The 23,241-nt window shown below is 27.3% G+C and overlaps 3 protein-coding genes across 3 annotated transcripts; 1 reads left to right on the top strand and 2 right to left on the bottom strand.

Moving 5' to 3' along the window:
• Positions 1–1,077: 1,077 nt before the first annotated feature.
• LOC114131392 (suppressor of hairless protein-like) lies at positions 1,078–4,540 on the bottom strand. Its single transcript, XM_027996591.2, has 2 exons — positions 4,172–4,540; positions 1,078–3,218 (listed from the first exon to the last, which is right to left on the bottom strand). Exon 2 carries the CDS (start codon positions 3,161–3,163, stop codon positions 1,763–1,765), a length of 1,401 nt encoding a protein of 466 aa, XP_027852392.1. The 5' UTR covers positions 3,164–3,218; positions 4,172–4,540; the 3' UTR covers positions 1,078–1,762.
• Positions 4,541–8,629: 4,089 nt separating this feature from the next.
• LOC114131393 (uncharacterized) lies at positions 8,630–13,019 on the bottom strand. The gene is made up of 11 exons (XM_027996592.2): positions 12,477–13,019; positions 11,288–11,411; positions 10,886–11,122; positions 10,653–10,812; positions 10,441–10,559; positions 10,141–10,363; positions 9,946–10,073; positions 9,718–9,891; positions 9,495–9,662; positions 9,325–9,431; positions 8,630–8,966 (listed from the first exon to the last, which is right to left on the bottom strand). Exons 1-11 carry the CDS (start codon positions 12,574–12,576, stop codon positions 8,815–8,817), a joined length of 1,692 nt encoding a protein of 563 aa, XP_027852393.2. The 5' UTR covers positions 12,577–13,019; the 3' UTR covers positions 8,630–8,814.
• Positions 13,020–15,002: 1,983 nt separating this feature from the next.
• LOC114131391 (transmembrane protein 68) lies at positions 15,003–22,190 on the top strand. Its single transcript, XM_027996590.2, has 7 exons — positions 15,003–15,837; positions 15,914–16,058; positions 18,382–18,476; positions 18,543–18,710; positions 20,547–20,740; positions 20,808–21,011; positions 21,211–22,190. Exons 1-7 carry the CDS (start codon positions 15,789–15,791, stop codon positions 21,325–21,327), a joined length of 972 nt encoding a protein of 323 aa, XP_027852391.2. The 5' UTR covers positions 15,003–15,788; the 3' UTR covers positions 21,328–22,190.
• The last annotated feature ends 1,051 nt before the right edge of the window (positions 22,191–23,241 follow it).

A 23,241-nucleotide genomic window follows, 5' to 3' on the forward strand; every position in this document is an offset into this window, starting at 1 on the left:
TTTGTATACCTGGAACTATGGTGTAACAATGTGGCTGGATGTTGGGCATAGAAAGAACAGCGAGTACTTGTTCTTGAGGTTCTACTATCAAATATACAGATAAACAATTGTGTACACCCCTTACAAATATGTAGTTATTATTGGGTAGTCACAAATAATGTGTTACATAAGTTTGATTCAATACATGCAATTAACTATTTAATCTACTTACCAGCTTCATCTTGAATTTTAAAATAATTGTGATCATGATTAACAATATCTAAATAAACATTAAAATTTTAAATTAGTATGTGAATCACCTAAACAGTAACTGTGTTCATTCTAATTTCCTAAATTATAATAAACAATTTTATTGATCTTTAATCATAATGTGCAGTGTATGTACCTATTTTACTAAACTATACACAATACACATGTCAATTAATAATTTAACAAATATTAAATTGTTTATATCAATTAGTATTTTAAAGTCATGTAAATTGATCAAGAAAAATAATATAAAATAAGCTTTTAATAAATAATAGATTATTAACAAATTAACTGAGGAAACCTAAGTTATTTCTACTGTCAATTAAACTCATTTTAACTTTAACCTTTTCCTAGCTCAAGTTAAGCTAACAATTAAAACAAAAATTTTTTAACGTTGAATTTCAGCAATCAAAGGAAGTTGTAAAATACATACCATATTCCACAATAGTGGCTTGTTCAAACGACATGTTTAAGAAACGTTTTGAGAAAATTAAAAGAAAAATAATTAAAATTATTCAACAAGTTGTATAATCCAGAAAAGTACAAAAAATGTTCTATATGTATTATTATGTATGCATTTTTATATGTTTATATTACAACCATGACAAAATAGATCTATTTTGTCATGATTACAACTAAAATACCGACTTTTGTATGTAATGGTTGACAACGCTTTTTGATTTTCAAACTGTTATCAGTCGTCGACTTCTTATCATTTTTCGGACAACTGCCTACGACCCAAATCAATTCAAATCACCCGAAAAAAATTTTTTTTTAATGATTAATCGTTTATGAATACTAACTAAAATTAAATAAACACATACACTCCCATATAATTTATATTTTAATATTCTACAAGAAATATTAGATTATTTTTTAAAATGTGTACATAATAATATTTTATTAAATTAAAAACTTTAATTTGTCTGTGGTAAACAATAACAAATGATAAAGTTGGCTGCCTAACAAAATATATTTACAATTCACAATAATTTTACGTATTAATACATTTATGATAAATAGATAACTATATAAAAATGAGTGATTTTTAAAACGTTCAGAAAATGTGGTACATAAATAAAAAAAAACAAAGAAAAATTTGAGCAATATTATTACATAATATAAAGTTTTTTAAAAAAAATTATAAAAAAAAATATAATTATAAATTTGTCTCATTAGGCATTTAATTAGAGATATTCCAAGTACTCAATAATTACTACTTAAAATTATATTTAACAACCGTCCAATACAAGATTATTTGATATAAAACAAACGTTTTTTCCCAACTTATATTCAAAAGACGGTTTTTAAAATATTATTATTAAGCCTGTACTTGGTAGGTATCCAACTAAAAATAAATTATTTAGGTACCTGAAACATATCTACTATTTAATACTACTTTACTATCAAAAGTCAAAACAGTGTATTGTTGTTTCATTCAGTCAATTATCAGTCATATACCCTGTTGGCTGTAAAATAAATATTACTATTAAAAAAAATACCCTTTTAATAATCAACTCATGATATGTGATAATGAAAAATTATTTTTTGAAGTAGATGTTCTCATTATTTTGTCAGCTGGTGTTACACGGTTTCTTGGGCCTGGTTCAGGTGTATACGTAAAAGTTAATCCAGTAGCATAGATAATCCCATCATTCCTTACTAATGACACTGGTACTTGTGTTAGTTGTTTCACCCATGACCAGTCTCCTCTAAATGAAGAGATATCTGGCACAACTGCAATCATACTCTCTTGACAACGAAACATAGTTTCAGACTCAACATTTCCAAACCATACTTGTAGATGTGGTGTAAAATTTTCCCCACTCAGTTCTAACATGGCCACATCACCACCACCATTAGTATTAAGTCCATGCACTACTGGCACAGGTGTTATGGGAGAATTTACAGGCCCCATTCCTTCATAAAATTGATATTCTGCTTTGTCTGTACTAATAATTGTCCAACAAGCTCCATCGTTGATCATTTCTTTATTTGGCCCTTTTGGACATGGCGTGGCATTGAAGTTTGTTATACGCTCTTGTGATAAACATAAATACATGTGATTAGTGTCTTTCATGTAAAAAGCACATTTGTGTAATTGTGACACAGGATCATCAGCTTCTAGCAATGCTGTTTGTTTATCAACCTTTCTGATGACTAATCGGGGTAAGGCCATTCCAGTAACACTGCATACTAATTTCACTGTACTACCATAGTGAATGTAACCATCTCGAACATTGAACATGTCACTTTCACCTTCATCATCATCCAATAAGTAAATGATAAAAGCTCCCCACTCTGTTGAACTGGCATGGAAGGTACCATTTTCAACATGCAAATATCGAGTGCTTACTGTTTGTGATCTAAGCCTATTGAACAAAGCTACTTTTGTACCACTAGCTATACATAAATCAGCGTTTTTTAAAGATTGTTTTTTTTTAGAAGGTTTAGATATTACTTTGATTCGTTTACTGTGAAAAGTTCCAATATCGTAGCCGTTATTGTAGAACATTCTTACCATAAGCATAAAGTGCTTGCGCTTATCAGAATCAGATATAAATAAAGTTTTGGCGGCACAATACTGTTTATTATTATTAAGATCAAGTGGTTGCAAATCTTGATCTGCACTACCAATACCAATAAACGCACTCATTTGAGAATTAGTTTCAGTCACTCCTTCTCTGAGCAACTGCTGTTGCCGTAACTTCCAGCCTTTGCCAAAAAGATAGACACATGGAGGTGGACAGAAAAAACGTTTTTCGGTACCATAAGACTTTTGAGCAACTTTAGCATGAAGGATAGTTAAAACCAAGTCATTGCGTTCAAGTAAATATCTTTCCATAGCATCTTTAGTCAGCTTCTTTTCAGGCCGAATCTGCGTAGTAATTTCTAGGCCATAATGATGAGGCATTGTCGAAGAAAACAAATCCACTGTTGTAATTAAAGTTCAATATCTATTCATAAACCTTAAAAAAAAAAAAAAAATGAGTATAAATTTGTGAAATACAATATTCTACAATTTTTATAACACTAAAAATGTTTAACGTGTTTAGGTGATGTAGGTTGTTACCCAATATTTTTGCATAAATTAAATGTCTGATATTAAATAAAAATAAAAAGTATAATTCATAATGAATAAAAAAAATTGTCACCGTAAAACTGTTCAATATTGCATTAAATCAATTGTATTCACATAATAATACCAATATAAAAATATAGGTAAACCTTAACTCTACTACCTTACTACATGAATTTTTAAAATTGAATCAGTCTAAACTAACTACATTTACAACTTCAATAAAAAGAATGTAGGAAAAAAATTCAGAGAAAAAAGCCACGGGAAAAATAAGCCACAGAAAAAAAAGTCTAATTAAAATAATTAAATAAATAATAATTGAAATTAAATTTAAATTAGGTATTTTTAAAAAATTTTAACACATTGTATACAATATACATATATATATTTTGAAATCAAATGATTAATGTCTTACACCTAGATACCTATGTATAGATAAGTATAATGTATAATATACTTTGTATAGGGTGATTCTTTTTTAAATGTACATTGCAGTATGAACTTAATAATTTCTTTAATATATTTAATTATAAGGAAATCTAAACACTTTACTATATTTATTTATTACTATGGAATAAATGGCTATACAGTCATTATTAAATATTAAAAGTATAATTGGATAGCTATTAATTGGATTTTTTTTCTGACTAGCTAATAAAAGTATATGAAAAAAATGTTATAGGTACTCAGAAACATATTTTACCTAGGCGTTTGTATAAAATTACATGGTAACAATAAATTATTTTACTCTATTTTATATTCTATAACCAATTAATACAAAACAATATTAAACTATTATAATTAAACGTTAGACGACAAATACATTTCGAAAGAATTACATACCAATGTGATTAACTATTACAATGTTCATATCTCAATCACCGATTCCAACTTTGAGTAAAAACATTCCATTCATACTTCATAAGCATATAGAATACTTGAATGAAACGTTTCGAACAGTTGACACCTTGGTGTTAGATTTATTTGAATATTATTCAGCAACTAAAAACGACACTGTTGATGAAATATTTAAGTGAGTTTAGTATAAAATATAAATACGAAAAGTATAAACGAATAATGAGTTCGTTAAGTTTGTTGGAAAACAGAAATCTACACAATATAACTTACAAATCAAGACATAATAATATAGTAATACTGTAATAACTAATAATTAATAGACAATAGTAGTTACTAACGAATTACGATTGCGAATTGATCAACATTATTATCAGGAAGACCGAAGCCATGATACATATAATCACAACTGCGATAACAACATAAGCTAAAACCACAGACTAAAATAATAAAACCTAAAAAGAAATAATCAAATTCGCGGTCTTTTTAGTTTTTTCCTACGCCTTTATTATTCAACGACAATATTTAAAATATTATTTATTAAACAGTCTGGAAATCGATTCCGCTCTGTAGGTAGACCTAACTAGTTAGTAATTGGTGCTAGTTGTAGCCAAATAGTCTAGATAAAAAAAAAAAAAAAAACATTTTGTACCAAGGTTCTCTCAGCCTTACAAACAAGTTAAAGACATAAAATTATAAGTAGTAAGTACAGTAATAATATAGAAAATAATAATTGTACAATCCAACCGATCTGTATACCGAATACCGATATATTTTCAATTTCCAATTTAAATTAGCCGCCTTGCCAATAATTTCAATAACAAAATATTATGTATCTATCTACACGGATCAGATGCTTCAAGCAGTGGCTCAGCTATCGCAGGACGCAAAAAAAAATTTGGGGATTTATAGCACTGTTGTAATAACACTAATGACAGGGAATAATTTCTATTTTCTATTACTTTAGAGTCGAAAAAAATATTGTGCTTCGGGGCACTTTTATGTGTAGTTCACCAGTCACCACTGACTTCAAGTTTATTGGCACAATTCGTGTAAAAAACAAAACCACCTAAAACGTTTGACCAAAAAAAATCATTCTGAAAAACTATTCGCCATCACCATAATGGCAATTCATTCTCAGCGAGTGAACAAAATCTCAATTTATTCACGCTCAATACATGATTAATATAATTATATAAATATATATTATATGTACACTCCAAATAAAATTCCATAATTTATTTATAAATTATAAAAAAATTTTATTTTTATTACATTAACAATATAATTATGAGTGGTTCGTGATCAAATAATAAATGAACCACATTGGCATAATATATTATATTATTATGTAATACTATACTTATTTTACTCCATATTTTTTAAAACCTTCAGATTAATTGTTTGATATAAATATGAAATGATCACTTATCAATATCATAAACAAATTAATATAAAGGTACCTAAGTACCTATAGTAAACTAGGAAGTTCTGATAATATTCTTAATTATATTTTTATAATAGACCTAACTAATATTGGATATACCAATAAAGATCTACTTGATATAGTTATAATTTATCGTAATACTGTTAATGAGTCTTAATTGTAAATTGTAGGTTGATGCCTATAATATGGTAATGCACAGTTCAATAATTATAATATTTAGTTATTTTATTAATTAAGTTTATTATTAGTCTCCAAGTTTCTTGATCACTTTATTATTCGTTCTATTTTGAAACACGTACCTATCTGTCCTATCTACCTATTTCTTATGATACCTTTTACATTTTTACCTATACCGTAGTAGCTAGTATAGTCTGAACTCTGGGATAGTGGGATCTGTTCTGTAGTTCACTTTTGACTAATATGACGATATAACTGTCAACTAAGAGCTAGAGCGAGTTGAACAGAATTTTCTCAAGTTGTGTGATACCTGGTAAACGGTCAAAAAGTCCGGGGACAAAAAGTCCAGTATGAAAAAAGTTGGACAAAAAGTCCGGATTCATTTTTACTGTCAGACAAAAAGTCCGAAAATACAAAATAACAAAAATATTAAAATTATTTTTTATATTTTATTATTTCTACGATTACCGACACAGAAAAAATTATTTAAATATTATATACATTACGTTTGCCTATACAATAATAATAATAATAATAATTTGATACCTATATACAATACGTTTCCCTAAGAAATGATTGTCGATGTCATTACAATAATAATATTTAAAAAAAAAGTTATACGTTTTAAAAAATCTAGTCTACATTTATAATAACAATAATAATTTATTCTACATTTCGTTTTCTTAAGCAATGACCAATTCTATTTAAGAATTCTGGTATTGTTAACTCGTTATTAACAAACATCGTACATAAATATTGTAATTTTACATTTTTTTCTGATCCATGTTTTTTTTTTCTTGGGGGTTCCATATCATGTAATGCTATTTTAGCGTCTCGGGATACACTGACTAAGTGACAAATTCAATTTATAATTCAAGCCCGCTACGTTCCTCATGAAATCGATTATATCGATGAGATCGTGGTAATAACATTGATTATCGTTATTACTTATTGTAGTATGTAGATATAATCTTAAATCTTATGGTAGATAAACTGTAGACATACTGCCGCGATAAACATAAGATAGATATAGCCATATTCGTATCTACCTACCTACGAAACTATTTTTTTTTGTTTTCATATATGAATTTCTTTCAGTGTACAGTGGATTTCCGTTATATTTTAGGTATAAGAAATAAGAAGTAATAAAATATAAAAAAAAATACAATAATATAATAAAAGTAGGTACAACAATTACATTTTTAAAATAAATATTAATTATATATGAACTGACTATATAATATAATATTACATTTATATAATACATATAGACATTATAGACAATTTTATATTTTCGGACTTTTTGTCCGACAGTAAAAATGTACTCGGACTTTTTGTCCGGCAATCAAAAAATGAACCCGGATTTTTAGTCCAACTTTTTTCATTCCGGACTTTTTGTCCCCGGACTTTTCGTCCGGGATTCGTGATACCTATACCCATCTATTTTGCAGTGCTCTTTAGTCTTGAAACCTTGAGTATTGGTCTGAATTTTTTTAATTTAAAACCTCAAAAGAAAAATAATAATTTATAAATTAATAATCGTAATAAAAAAATGTACAGAAATACAATTAATAAAAAGTATGCCACTATTATATAGTACACGCAGTCTTGCGGATATAAGCGGAAAACAATTACCGACCTTGTAACAATTGCATTATAAAAAAAAAAAATTGTAACCCAAACCCATGAGTTATATTATATAACTTATATAATACATAATAATAATTTATTGTTCTGAGCACGATTGTAAATAGATACCTGGTGCTACTTACCGGTTCTGAAATCGTTTTTCAAAGTTAAATACATGTTATTTGCACTAAAGCTCAGTCCCTATATAATTACTAGCAAATATCTATAATCTATATTGTACATACAATCTACATAGATACTACCATTATTTTTACAATGTGAATATCATTTAAGTATATATTATGTATGATGTATATTATTAAATATTTATATCAATAGGTACCTATATAGTAAATTAGTATTAAACACATATTTTTTATAGTTCGCCTATGTAGACGTTTCTATCGTAACTTACAGTCATTAGTATAGTCATTACTTCCTCCATTATTAAAATAATAATAGTATCTTAGTATGGTACCTATATATAGGACCTTTGTGCATTTATAGCAGGACATATTATTAAATATTATTATGGGCAATACTATTTGACTTGTATTTTGTATAATATTACTGCTACATCGAGTTGTATTAATTTTAACAACTGTTTAATTTAAATAATAATAATACAAATAATAAATCGGTTCTTCTGAGCATCCTCATGTGACACCTTGGCATAAATGAAACTGGTCTTTATGGCAAGATGTTGATTAGAAATGTACAAAATCAGCAAATTCACTCGCTGAATACTCACTTACTTTTACTTGTAAATTGGAAATCACACAAGACTCATTAAGTATTTATTGGAAGGAATACCTACCAACAACATAAGACTTCAAAAGTAAAAATTAGTGTACCAAGAGCAGCAAGCTAAAAATCATTACTCAATAGAAATTGGCAAGTTGTAATCTCCAGAAATATTGAAGTATCAACAAAAAGAACATAACTTTTCTAAGATTTTAAATTGTATCCAATTATTCAGGTATGTTTAGAACTTTTTCTTTACAACTTTGTAGATTAAATTTAAGTGCTGAAATATTTCTGTAATTTTAAGTAATTGAAAAATTTTAAAAATATCTTTGAATTTAATATTTTTTTTCTTGGTTATTAGAAAGGTCTTGATGAATTCATTATTAGTAAGACAGAGATTTAACGCATACAAGATGTATGTAATTAAAAAAATATACACAGCAAAGTATAAGAAAAATGTATAAACAATTTATTACTTAAAAACATAGTTTAACAAACTGTAAAAATTATGTAAATCTATAAATAGGTATAAACTTAATAGCAATTCCTTTGAACTATTCACTATGTATACAAAAATAAGAAAGTCTCAATAACTTAAAACATGAATTATATTAGATCTGGATTATTAATATCAGTCTGTCATGATAACTGGTATGCCTCGGGCAACTAAAGCAGCATAGTTGAAAAAACTTTTTGTAGTTTTTCTAGCAATTGTTAATGTGCGTAAGAGTTCTCTTTCCACATGGTAATCTTGTTGATCTAAAAACTCTTTAGGCCATTTCTCTGAAACATTATCATTATTGTTTATTAAATGCCAAAGCAGAAATTTTACATAATATAAAAAATATAGTAATAAAATGTATGTGGTTACATAAGTACAATTTGCTAACACACGTAATTAATTTATTTTAAGATAGAAACAATAGTTCAAAAATATACATGAATATTTAACTAGTATTTAAATAAAAATAGAAGTATTATCCATATTAACTTAATAAAAAATAATTCAAAATATAATTTATTTTTTTAAACTACCAATAGATAAACATAATTCTATATCTACATACTATAATAATTTAAAAATATTATTGACATTGATTTGGTAAATATTGAATAATTAAATTGTATATTGTTAAATCACCTTGAAGATTAATGGGATTTCCAGGAAGCCAAACATTAAGCATAGCTCTAGCCAAGTTGTCAGCGTCTAAACTTGTTACATTCCACAACATACCAATAACACAGGGACTAAGTAAACAAATAATTTATTAACAATAAAAATAAAATGGTAGCAGTTGAGAAATAAATTACCAGCCAGCTTTTAAATATCCATAAGAAGCACCCACAAAATTAGGTCTTCCACCTTTATCCGTATGTTTGACACTTGAACATCCAAACAACATTGGTATACATTGTAGATCTAATTTGTCTAAATCTAAACTATGCAAGTATTGTGTTCCATTACCGTGGCCACAATATCTAAATATAAAAACGTTAGTTAAACAAATCGAAACATAATAATACAATAACTTACAATAGTATATTATTTTTTTTTAATATAGAACTGAACTGTTCTGAAGTAGGTTCTTGACTTTGAATACCAGGCCAGTTTATATTTCTTTCCTTAAGAAAACTAGACATTCTTTTTTCTGCATTAGATAGTGTTTTATCGGGGTTTAAAATGTAGTATCCTTGACTTTTAATTTTCCTGAAAATCATTTACAAATAGAATATATATTATAAATAATTTTTCATGTATTACATTAATCCATTTTGAATAGAATCCTTGTGTTTGTTGTATAATCTATGCACAATATGTACAGATGACACACGGGATACGGGATGTCTTTTCAAACATGGTATTGTTTCCCATGGCAAACATTCTAAATGCTGTGTAATAAGAAAAACAGAAAATATATAATTCTTTTATTTTAATTTATCTACTCTAACACTATACCTCATCTAATATGAGTAAAACAGAATGTCTCTTTTTTAACATCAAATGTGATCCATTTAATTTATATTTATTAATAGCAGATTCCAATTTTTTCATTTCCTCTGCTGAACAGTCAACTTCTTTAAGAATGTTGTTTATTTCATCATCTGTTAGTTGAACAACTGCATTTGTTATCTGATACAAAATCATTCTACCTCGGTCACTTATATTCATATTTTCTTCTCTAAAAATATTATATGTATAAATAAATTGTTTAAGCACAAATTACAACTTTTTAGAGATAAAATACAAATTACTAACTCTATGACATTATCAATAATACTATAAACTTCTGCTGCAAGTTTTTCATCGATATAATTGCCTAATAACATACAAATCCAATGTTTTATCCAACTGGTATGAATTTCTTGTGAAATGCTCTATTGGAAACAATAATTTTAATTACAATTAAAATAATAAATAATGAATTTGCATTTATAATTATATTTCAATAGTTAAGACTGTGTGTTTACTTTAATTGACTGCGAAGCCGATTCTCTTAAATTACGAATAGCTACTGGATCTTTATTTTGTCTGTCATTTGTATCTTCTAAGCTTTTTTTCAGAACTTCAAAGATAGTTTTTTGTCCTAAACTGGATTTGGCCTTATCCACTTTAATAGTCAAAGGTTTACTTAAAATGACATAAATAATAATCAATAATAATAAATATAATAAAAATGGCAAATAAATTTAAAATAACATACATATTTTTGTATTTTTGACCACACTGATATCTAGATATAAAAAGTTCACCAACTTCGGTAGGTTTATCTGTAGGCCTAGGTGTTACTATATCTTTGGGGTTATAATTTTTAGTAATTTGTATTAATGTCCATTCAGATGGCATTTCTTTTAAACGTTCAGTAAGACCATGGTATCCTTTAGTCACATATTCCGAGTTCAAGGATAAACAGTCATTGAGTTCTTTTTTACTAGCAGTACTGAAATAAAATAAATACATATAAGTACTTATTGATACTGAACTCAATAAATAATTAAATAATTTAAAAGCCAGTTCATAATTATTAATTGACTCCCACAAAAATGTATATGAAATGTTTTGAATAAGAAAAATAACATAATTACAAGTATGTTAATGAACTTACTCTGGATTCATTATCAATGATAGTTTTGAACGAATTCCACCTCCATGAGCTTCAGAAAGATAATACGCAACAGAATCATATTCTTTTAAACGGTAACTGATATAAGCAGCAGCTTTATTAGTATCTGTAAAATTGTTTAAATTAAAATACATTTCTAAGACATTATATATTTAATGAGTGGATAAAATAAACCAAATAGTGGATTATAGATAGTAACAATACTTTACTGGGCTTTGACAATTTGATTTAATGTAAATAAGTTTACGAATTTTATTTAAAGGACCTGAAGTTGTCCTAGAGCTGATCTAAATTTTAAATTACTAATAATGTGCACACTGACTGGACGAGTAATTATAATACTCATTAGGTACTTTACTGCTGCATGCTCTGATATTGCATAAACATTAAAACAATATAACTTCTATGATGTAGCCATGTAGGTAATCGAGTAGGTAATACATTCCAGAATATTACGAGAGAAAGTGAAGTTCAATAATATTAAACACAATTATAAGTAGGTCTAGTATGCCCTGAATGATCATCAATATAAGTGAACAAGAAATAATTTCCAATCTCGAATATTATAGTCATTGTATACTCCATTTAGGAGCAGTATGATAGTGAAGCATGAACAACTATGAAGTAAATTTGACTAGATGGACACTGTATACAAAAATGATTAGGTATTGGCGGTAATGTCAACCGGCAACCATAATCTAAATGGATCATTGAACTTACACATGAATTCTAAATCGCATAATTAACATAAACTATGGGAACACAATGAAGCGCATGGCTTAACCAGAATGGATATGATTGAGAATAGAGAGAAAAAAAACCTATAAAGGGGAGAACAAAATAAAAGTTTTCCAGGCGTCATTTACCACTACCAGAGTTAGACCGAACACCTTCACGCCAGTCTATGTCAGGATTTAGTCATTTGAACTAATTTATTTTTCAATTTAAAAAATACTTAGAAAATATTACCATCATTTATTAATTTCACTTAACTTCAACCATCTATTCAAGGTTAAATACGTATGAAATATACATGGTCCGGGCCAGGTTAGGTTAGGCCGGCCGCTTCATTACCATACAAATAATTATGAAATTTACTACCTAATAGCTAACACCTTTAATAATATATACTTAGGTAATAGGTAATATATGAGCAATTATTTTAACTCACTCTCGTAAACAGGAAATGGTGGCAAAGGCATTCGTTTGATTTGCGACAAACACTCTTCGATCTCATTGAGGACGTTCCGACACACAGCATCCGCTTCCATGGTAGCGAAAATGAAAAATAATTATTGTTAACGACCTGTCGACCCACTGGTTAGGCGAATATTCCTCACATTTATTTTTCTTCCGGTGACGTATGATCTTCCGGAGCAGCGGTATGAAATTTGAAATCAACGACGTTAAACAGACGATTTAACACGATCACATTAATGTAAAATGTGTAATAGGTACATTATTATTTCAGTAATATAATACTTATAAATGTGTTTAGCGGTTTACTTTAAATGTTTTCGATTTTATAAACTTATATCAGCATTCAGCTCATATAAGCTTGCAGTTAATAATAGTTTTTATTTTTATACTTTTCTACAACGGTTTGTGTTACCGGTGTTCCGTATTCACTAGTCACCACTTTACACTATAGTGTGATAGTCAGTAGTCGGTTTAAATTTTAAAAATATAAATAATAATATAAACAATAATATACGCTAGATAATAGTACGGCAAGGTTTATACCATGAATATCAAGAATATTGTATTTTCGTGGTTTAAACCACATTACTACTATTGATCAGTGTTCACTACCTTTTGTTCCACTAAATAGTTGTTCCAATGTCAATTAGTTCAAATACGATCTATAATGTCTCAGAATTATAACAGTGAGGATTATGGTAGGTTCCGCCATAATTCAAAAAGTTACACGTTGTAAGATAGGTACGTTTTATCTACTTTTATTAAATTTGTTATAACTGTTACTGTTTATTTAATGTTTTACACTTTTTCCTTAATACTGTAACGAAATATCGAAACGTTAATGTATTAATTTATTTGATTATTATTTTTTGTTACAATAGTAAATAGTTTACAATACGTCATCACTCATCATACATTCCTACTTGATTAACTTAAAAAAACCGCCGTCGTCGTCGTCACGCTAGCCGTTAGTCTTATAATTTTCTTATTTTGTAGTGTTTCAGAAATTTTAAACAGCTTGCGGAAGAATGAGTATTAATTAGGTAATATTAAGACGATTTTGCTGAATTATCTTCTGTAACTGTATACACATCTCCAAATCTCACGTAAAAAAATGTTGTGAGCATAAAAAAAAATTATAAATTTTTAAATGATTTTATGGACCTTATATCTTGCCAAGTTAAAAAAAAATTGAACCTCTTGTAACTTTGAGTAGCCCATCTATGTCATAATATATAGGTATTATCATTCACTAATGAGTTACCGATTTACAGTAGGCATAACGATTAGAATAGGTTTGTGGTACCTATAATATGCAATAGATTAAAATTATTCTAAATCTAAAATATATTTTGCATAGTAAAGTATAATAATATACCTACTTATTGAATTAATTTTTATAATAAAATATTATATTATTATATTATTGCATTTTCAATTCTTAGCAGTAAAAATTGAACATTTTACAAGTTTTTAACAAAATGGTGTGTATCAAATTTTCAATAATTTTACGAATTTTGTCAAAATTTGAACTTTAAACAACGCTTATAAAAATAAAAAAGTTTAAAGTACAAATTAAAATGTCTACATTATACAGTCAAACCCCTCTGGAAGTGTCAATTAGATCCTTTTAGAAAAGATATTGAAGTTGAAGTTGAAGCATTTTACGAAGCATTTGGTCACTAGCTAACATAAGAGGATTATTATTTAAACCGAGTTTTGTGGATTAATACAGATGAAAAAATTTAATAAATAATAATATAGTTATATTTATCCAGTGATCTGTGATTTCAACGAATTACGATCGATGGCCGATGGTAAAACAGTCAACACTCGACAGACTACTTCGTATGAGATTGCGCAACTTTGCGGTCAGCGGCGGTTGAAATTTGAATGTACTACAAGAAACTGTCTATCATAATACCACTCATTAGGCATTGGGGATATTATCATGTGTCATTAGTCATTACACCGTAATAATCTATGAATATAATTGTATAGAAGTCTGAGAGTCTTACGTGTATACAAAATACAATCAATACGACTTACAAAAAATGCTTTACACGATTGCACAGTCACGAACTAAGATATTATATATCTTAGTTCGTGGCACAGTCAAGCTTTATATTTTATTTATGTACCTACACAACAGGCGTCTTGCCGTCTGGTGTCGGCCAAGTGGCTTCAACAAGTGCACCGTAGTGGCGTGTTGGGAATTCAATGGAATATCATTGCAGATGATTCTTAGCTGGCAGGGTAAGACGCTAAGACCCAAAGCAGTACGGGGACAAAATAGTAGTAGTGGACGGTTAAAGTAGTTGTCCTTTGTCCAGTAATAATAATTGTAACACTCCAGTCTCCAAAGACGACTTTCGCCCCTGTCCGATTCCTCCGTCACCTTATCAGCGCGATCGTGCGTAGTGCGCACTTCGGTGAGTTCCGTCGGCGGAGTCGTTTGTTATCGTTTTGTTTTTGTATTCGTATTTCGTTTGCTGATTACTGTTTGCCACCATGACAAAATATATAGGTATGTCAGCAATTTTGTGATACGCATATCCACGGGAAGTACCTCCCCCCCAAATTTTTACCGTGTGTTACGTTCTCCGTCTCTGATTGGCTGTACGTATCATACCATACGAGCGGAGAACCTAACACACAGGAAAAAGTGGTGATGCGCAGACTAGATTAAAATTCGTATTGTTCCTGACATACCTATATATTTTGTCATGGTTGCCACTCGGCACTCGTGCGCTCGTCAGTCTCAGTCGACCGTCAACGTTCAACAGTCAATATTTCAGCGGCATCAAATTCGCAACGTGCGACGCCGCCGGAAAACAATAATTTATAATATTGTCGTCATTGCAACAATAAATCCGTTTTCGGCGGCAGCGGTGATCGAAGAGGAGTGACATAAATGCAAGCAGAATAGCAAAAAAAAATCTCCTGGGAAAAAACTTGTCGACGGACGCACTTTTGATTCCGTTCCACAAATTCGATTGCGACGGGGTTTCGTTGTTGCTCCGTCAGCGCATTTGTATGTATGTAATATTCGAATAAAGGAACGGGTAACAAAAAAAAAAAAAAAAACACCACATACCCGTAACCTGTACCTAGCTGCATTGTAGTATATATCCAAAGGTCAGTTTACTTCAGACATGTCTAGCGCTAAACACGGTTTGAGGTGCGACCCTTAAGCCCTTAACCACACACGTTATATGCATAGTACGAACCAATAGCGTCAAACTGTTCTACTAGATATCCTTCACTTGACGACGAGTAAACGATGTTGACACTGTTCAGCAACGCCTACAACTATACTGCATCAATTACGGGTATGTGTCCCATAATCAAAGAGCATAATTTTTTTGTTTGCATTTTGTTTATTTCATTTCCATTTGACCGTTGCAGTCGGCTATATTGGGGTGGATGTTGATTTATGGCTTTGGATGACATGGCTGCTTTGGCCACTCATTGTTACATTCCTGTTGCCGCTCACCATCGTACTATTATTTTACATAACTGGTGTTATACTCTACGTCTATAAACTTCACAGGTATAATTATATGTATTTAAAAGTTTAAACTTTATACATTGCCATTAATAGACAATCTTAGCATACATTATAGAATGTTTTATTTAAATAATAAAAGAAATATTAGGACTTAAATACATATTTGAAGACTTGAAGTAAATTGAATATAAATATCTATAGTGGTAACTATTTATAACTATATCAGTTCACATAATACAATTTATATTAAATAAGACAAACCTGTACTCTTATAGAATTATAAAGTATTGAATTATCATTTATAAACTGTAAAAGTATCAGGTGTTTTATTATAATTAACTTAGTTATGATTTAAAAAAAAATATTAATGTTTGAAGAGATGTAAGATTTACGTAAATTTTGTAATTTTTGTATGTCACTTTAGGAACACCCTTAGGAATTCCTTACTTCCACTTTTTCATGATCTTATAATTATTGTAACGCTTATTTTTATTATTTACTAGATAGTTGTGTGGATAGTTATGTAATACACTGTCAGTAGTTGTGAGCAGCATGTTGAACGTTTGACGTTTTAAGTTATATTATATCAATTATTCCATTATATTAATATGTTAAGAATATTCATCTCGTTAAGATGTTTAATTTAAGGTGACATATGCTAATTTTTTCGGTAAAATAATATTTACCTGTAAAAAAATAATTGGTAAATTTACTGAGCTTACATCTCTAATGTTTTGTGTATTGTATGTTTTTAATAATATGCTTGCTTCGATTTATAATAATTGTTTGCCAAGTAAAACATATTTTTTAATGTAATTTATTATCTATTCTGTTAAATGTGTAGCTGTATTAGTTACAATAACAGATTGAGCATAATTTATATTTTTTACAATTTCACATTTCTTTTAAGTATATTTATTAAAGTAAATTTAAATTTGAAATGGGAAGTTTATTTCTTTTACCATTTATCTGTCACAAAGCATTGAGAAAAACAGTGGTCTAAATATACTATGAAGAAAGTTTAAAATGCTCATAAATGACTACTGCAACTTGGCTGACTTTCAGTTGCACCACACATTCAAATTATTACTACTATTCTTAGATTGCGTGATTTTATATCATGTTTACTTACCTTATTAATACATTTTTAAATATATTTTATCTAAATTATTCAATCGATATTGTTATAATATAGTTAATCAACTGTAAGTTTAATACCTACTTAATAAGTTTAGAGAAGTTTTCTATTATTTAAAAATATTAATGTTGACTATAAGGTTATAGATCAAATAATATTCAGAAGGAAATAATATAATCCTAGAATTGTTGTGATTGTGTAATGATTCACCTGATTAGGTTGTACTTGTGAACCGTAATTAAAATCTTTAAATTACCTATTGCTCGTTGGTTCTGGAAATCCATAATAATTACATACTATGAGTTATATACTTATATCCAATTATTTGCATTTATTATTACATTATATCCTTGAAAAATCATAAAGTGAAAAGTTTATATAATTTTATAAGAAAACACTATCTAGTATAGGTTTAAAATGTATTGGTTACTATACCTATTATTTTATGGTTTTAAATATCTATATACTCACAGAATCCCTTGAGAATTTACTCGTTTAAAATTATTAGGTAATGTAAATTATATCTTGTCATTTTAAATAATGGGATTTTGTATAGTATAGTATATGAATATATACAATAATTTACTGGTCAAGAATTTAAATACAATCATATTGATGATTATACAATGTTTAGATTTATATTAGTCCATCAATGGCATTAACTAGTAATTCATAGTATTAACACTAGTGTTCTATGGTATTAGTTATTATAGGTGCGGTAGGTGAGTGGTAAGATATGTTAAATGTTGGTTATGAATGTTACCATTACTGATTAATAATCATATTATAGTCATATAAATAATATACCTTTTACTAAGTTATACCCAGCATAAGGTCAATGTTATTAATAAGTATTACACAGGTTAATATTTATTCTTCTAAGTGTTTCTTAGAAAAATATGACAAAATATTGATACTTAAAAATTACTATTTTATAAATATGATATATTATGTCAGTTAACATTTCTTATTTAATTTTATATTTTTGAAATTTAAATTTGTTAATATAAATAATAAATTATATCATCTTGGAAGTTATATTATTCTGATATCTGATGGCAATTTTAAATAATATTATATATTTCATAGTATTTAGTGTGGCACATTTTTGATACATTACATTTTAAACAAAACAACCTAACTTACAGACTTTTATTCTGTTTATTAATTTATTTTTATTGGGAAACCAAAATTAGTCTAATTATACATAATATTGTAATATTACAGAGAAAGACTTATAAATGCATATGAAAATAATTTTTGGGATGGTGCATTGAAAACTGTAGCTGCATTATGGGATGCCCATGGTTGGATTTGGCATGGTGATTTATTTTAAAGTTAAAAACTTTTTTCCATCGTTAAAGAAAATGTATATTTTATTTTTCTAGGATACGAAGTAAATGGCATTGAAAATGTACCTATTGACAGTCCAGCTTTATTAGTGTATTATCATGGTGCTATTCCTATTGATTTATATTACATGATTTCTAGAATATATTTGATCAAAGCAAAATTAGTTCATACTGTAGCTGATCATTTTCTATTTAAATTACCAGGTAATTATTATTATTTTTGTTATACTATTGGACTATCTGTTCAAAAATAACCATAAGTAAAACTGGCAAGGTTGGGCATTAACAAATTAAAAGTTAAAATGAAGTTAATTAACTCATTACTTTTTTTTTCAAATTAACTTTTAACTTAATAAGTTACTTTTTTTAAGATTCATTGTTAAATTTAAGTTAATTTTATTTAAAAATATCTAAATTTAGTTAATTTTCGTCCAAAGAATAATGGAAATTATTGAATGAGGTTTTTAGAAAAGTAGGTTTTTTGATAGCTAGTTAATAATTTCATGTATCATTTTAAATTTCCCCAGTAATTTTCTTGAGTGTAAAGAAAAACTATTTAATAAACATTATTATGTGTCTGAAATTTTTTATTTTGCAAATTAAAAAATTTTAACTTTAAACTAAGTTTATTGACTTTTTTTTTCAAAGTTGATGACAAAAAATATTACTAAATTTTAACTTAAGAGGACACCATACCCGCATGTGTTGTCTCTGTCTTATACACGCGTAACTTAGTTAAAAACTGTTTTGCGCAGGACAACTTTACTCCCTTGATATTTATATCTAAATTACCAAAATTATAAATCCCATTGGGAAGAACTTTACCTGTGTCGTAGCATTTTAATTTTTTTGATAACATGAATACAATTAAAGTTATCGATTTGAGAATTTTAGGTTTTTTTCATTTAATTATTAAAAATTGGTTACCACTGACTATCAATAAAATTAAAACGCTACAACACAGGTAAAGTTCTTCTCAATGCGATTTAAAATTTTGGTAATTTTGATATAAATATCAATGGAGTAAAGTTGTCCTGCGCAAAACAGTTGTAAACTATGTTACACGTGTATAAGACAGAGACAACAAATGCAGGTATAGCGTCCTCTTAACTTAATTATTTTAAAATAACTTAACTAATGAGTTAAAAAGAATCGTTAACTTGTCTAGCCTCGAAATCTGGTTTTGAATTATATGAAGTATAATATAAATACAGTTATGGAAAATAACAGATAGAATGCATCCCATCATAGAGATTTATCAGTAGTGTCATTTCAGTTTTTTTCTTAACTTAAACAATCACATATTGATTTGCCGAAATAAAACTTTTTATGATGACTTGGTCACATGTGCATTGTGAGGAGTTATATGGCAAGTCACCAAACCAATTTATAAGTGCTAAATATCAAAATGTTTTGCATTAAGGAAAGTAAAATTATTGAAAAAATGATAATATGTAAATAAACCTTTTATAAAACACCTTTCAATAGTAATTTATAATTTGCATGTTGATAAATCACCATTGTTCTGCAATATCTTCTATTTATGTATCATTAAATAATAATTATAATAAAAAAATATTTTACTTTTCAATATGAGGTTGGATATGGTTTGGTATGTTAGTAATAAAGAAGTCAAGTTAATCTGGGTTCTTATTTGGATCAAATGACCAGTATGTTGGCTACAGTTGGTAAGCAGTACTTTTATTGGTATTTCACCGCCCGAATTATATTTACTATTTAGTTAAAATTGTTATCAATTTCTCAGTTGTAGTCTCGTAGAGGTTTTGTACTTCGAATTATGATGTAATATTAATTGTTGCCTTGCTATTAAGATGATTTATTTAATTTTTAAATGAAAAAAAAACTTCCTTTTTAACTTAAAACAAAACAGATTGTGTGTAGAGAGTTGTATAAACAATGTGACACAAATGTCTAAAATCGCAGAACTGCATGACTTAATGAAGATTAAGATTTAAGATTACTTTAAACTTTTTTTTTATTTTATTTATATAATATTTATTTACATTTTATTTATTTTAGGTTGGTCAATTATATCCGAACCATTAAAAGTAATACCTGGTACTGTACAAACTTGTTCAGACATACTAAAAGAAAATAATCTTTTAGCAATTTCGCCTGGTGGTGTTTATGAAGCTCAATTTGGTGATAGGTATTACAGACTTATGTGGAAAAAACGATTTGGTTTTGCTAAAGTAGCTATAGATGCTAAAGTAGTAAGTTTTTATGCAATTGTTATAATATACTATATCTCTTAAATGTATCTATGTAATATTGCTTTAGCCTATTATTCCAATATTCACACAAAATATTCGTGAAGCTTTTCGTTGTATTGGTATTGGTCGTCGATTCTGGTTGCGTATATATTTATGGACCAGGTTGCCTATAGTACCAATATATGGAGGGTTTCCTGTCAAACTAAGAACTCACATTGGTAAACCAATCCCATATGATCCAAATCTATCAGCTGAAGATTTACAAAAAAAGGTAATATTTGTAAAAAAAAAAACTGTTGGTTATTATTGTTATTATTATTATGTATTATTATTAAAATGTTTTAAATAACTGTAAATGGCTCAAAAATGTATATAACTATATGTATCTAAATCATATCCTTTGTTTTATAAGTTGCAGACATTTTGTATTGTAATTTATTGTTTTATTTTTTTATTTATTTTTGTTTTAGGTGGCAAGTGCAATAGAAGAATTGATATTTCAACACCAAAAAGTGCCTGGCAATATACTAAGAGCTCTCTGTGAACGTGTTTATAACCCTTTAGGCTGTAGTAAGAAGAAAACATGACATTACGCTTTACTTACTAGTGATGGGAAAGTTTAAACTAATTATCCCAGTATTTAGACTGTGTTGTGGTACATTGTAATTTATAACAAATTGTAACCGACTTCTCTATAGCTTAATTTAATTTATAAGATCTTAATTTATTTTAAGTATTTATAAGTAATGTATATAATATTAGTTTATAGTTAATTTATAACGATCTATAAAATTTATGATTATTGATTTTATATTTTTATTTGGATAGGTACTTAATTAATTTTAAAATAAGTGGTTAATTAATGAAATCTTGTTATTTATTAATGGCTACATACCATAAATTTAAAAAAAAAATAAGGGAAAATATTGTTATCAGTCGTATAAACAAATGTATATATATATATATTATATATATATATATATATTATTAATTCATATTGTTTATCCATAATTTACTTAAATTTATTTGGAGTAAAAGCATATTAACTTTAAAATGGTATTGGCATGTAGCTGTGATTATTTTATAATATACACTGAGACTTGATATAGTTATTGCTTTTGGTATATGATAATTTGTTATCTGAATTTTGTGTTCAATTATTAATATTTATGTGATATGGAAATGTTTACATATTATTTAAAAAAAAAAAACATTGATGGTTATGATAAATTTGATTCCCATTTATTGTAATTTTGCTGTCCACTTTTTTTTTTTACCAAAACAATGTGCTAATGAAGAAATTATTTTATAATTTATTTAAAACTACTTTGTGATATATTTTTTAATATTTATTATTATGTATTTGACATTTTGTGTTTAGATTGTTTATAGATTCTGATATTTATTTTTATGTTATTATATTTAAAATTAATTTTGTTGTAAAATATTATTAATTATGACTTATGTTATTGTTACCTATTTTAGAATGCTGCAACATACTTCAACGAAAAAATTAATTCAATAAAATAATGACTATTTATGGGTTTAGGTCATTAAGAATTCTATTGCATTTATATTTTGTGCATTATATTTAATTATTATTTTATTGTTTTTCATATTTTTAGTTAATATTCAAAATAATAAACAACTATTAATGTTAAAATCAATTGATAAAAACTAAACATATTATGCTTTTATTATCATTAATAATTAATTTAAGATGTTATGATACGCTTCAGGATTGTAGTATTTTGTTAGCTTACGTCGTTCACAGATCAATATTTAGTTCTCTATAACTATTGGTCCATGGTAGCTGACTTGGTAGCGTACATGCATATTGCTTATACAGTATACATAATGGAATGAGTCATGCTAATAAGATATATAGTAAACTATTTGTGAGTTTATAATGTTAATTTTATTATCTTAAATATTATTATTAATTATTGAAACTAATTTTTACTAAATTAAACATTATTAAGTTTAAGGTCATTATGGATAGCTGTTAAAAGTATAAAAATGAAACACAAAAGAAAATATTGAGTAGACAAATATGTTAAAAAAAAAAAAAAAAATTAATCAACATCATCAAAAACTGAAAATTACTTATAAACTAGTGTATCAAACAAATGGTGGAGAGTTAATACATCTACATGTAAATCTATACGAAGAAATAAAAGTATCAAATTATACATTGATATAGTAATGTAAACTGAAGACTGCAGTCCTTCTGATTACAAAATCAAACAATTTCTAACAATAAGTTAACCCTAAGGTAGCTACAATATTAAAAGGATAAAAAATTTCTGTTATTAAAAAATTATTTTCAAGTACAGATTTGTCAACATAACTCATATTCATCTTATATGTGTATTATATATATTATATACATATGTGTGTGTATACAAGTATGCTCGACGAATTAGTTATATAGTATAAATTTGACGAACGATAATAATATAAATCAACGTTAATCTGGATATCTGTTACGCATACTCATC

Source organism: Aphis gossypii, chromosome 3 (assembly GCF_020184175.1).
Source record: "Aphis gossypii isolate Hap1 chromosome 3, ASM2018417v2, whole genome shotgun sequence".
Lineage (NCBI taxonomy): Eukaryota > Metazoa > Arthropoda > Insecta > Hemiptera > Aphididae > Aphis > Aphis gossypii.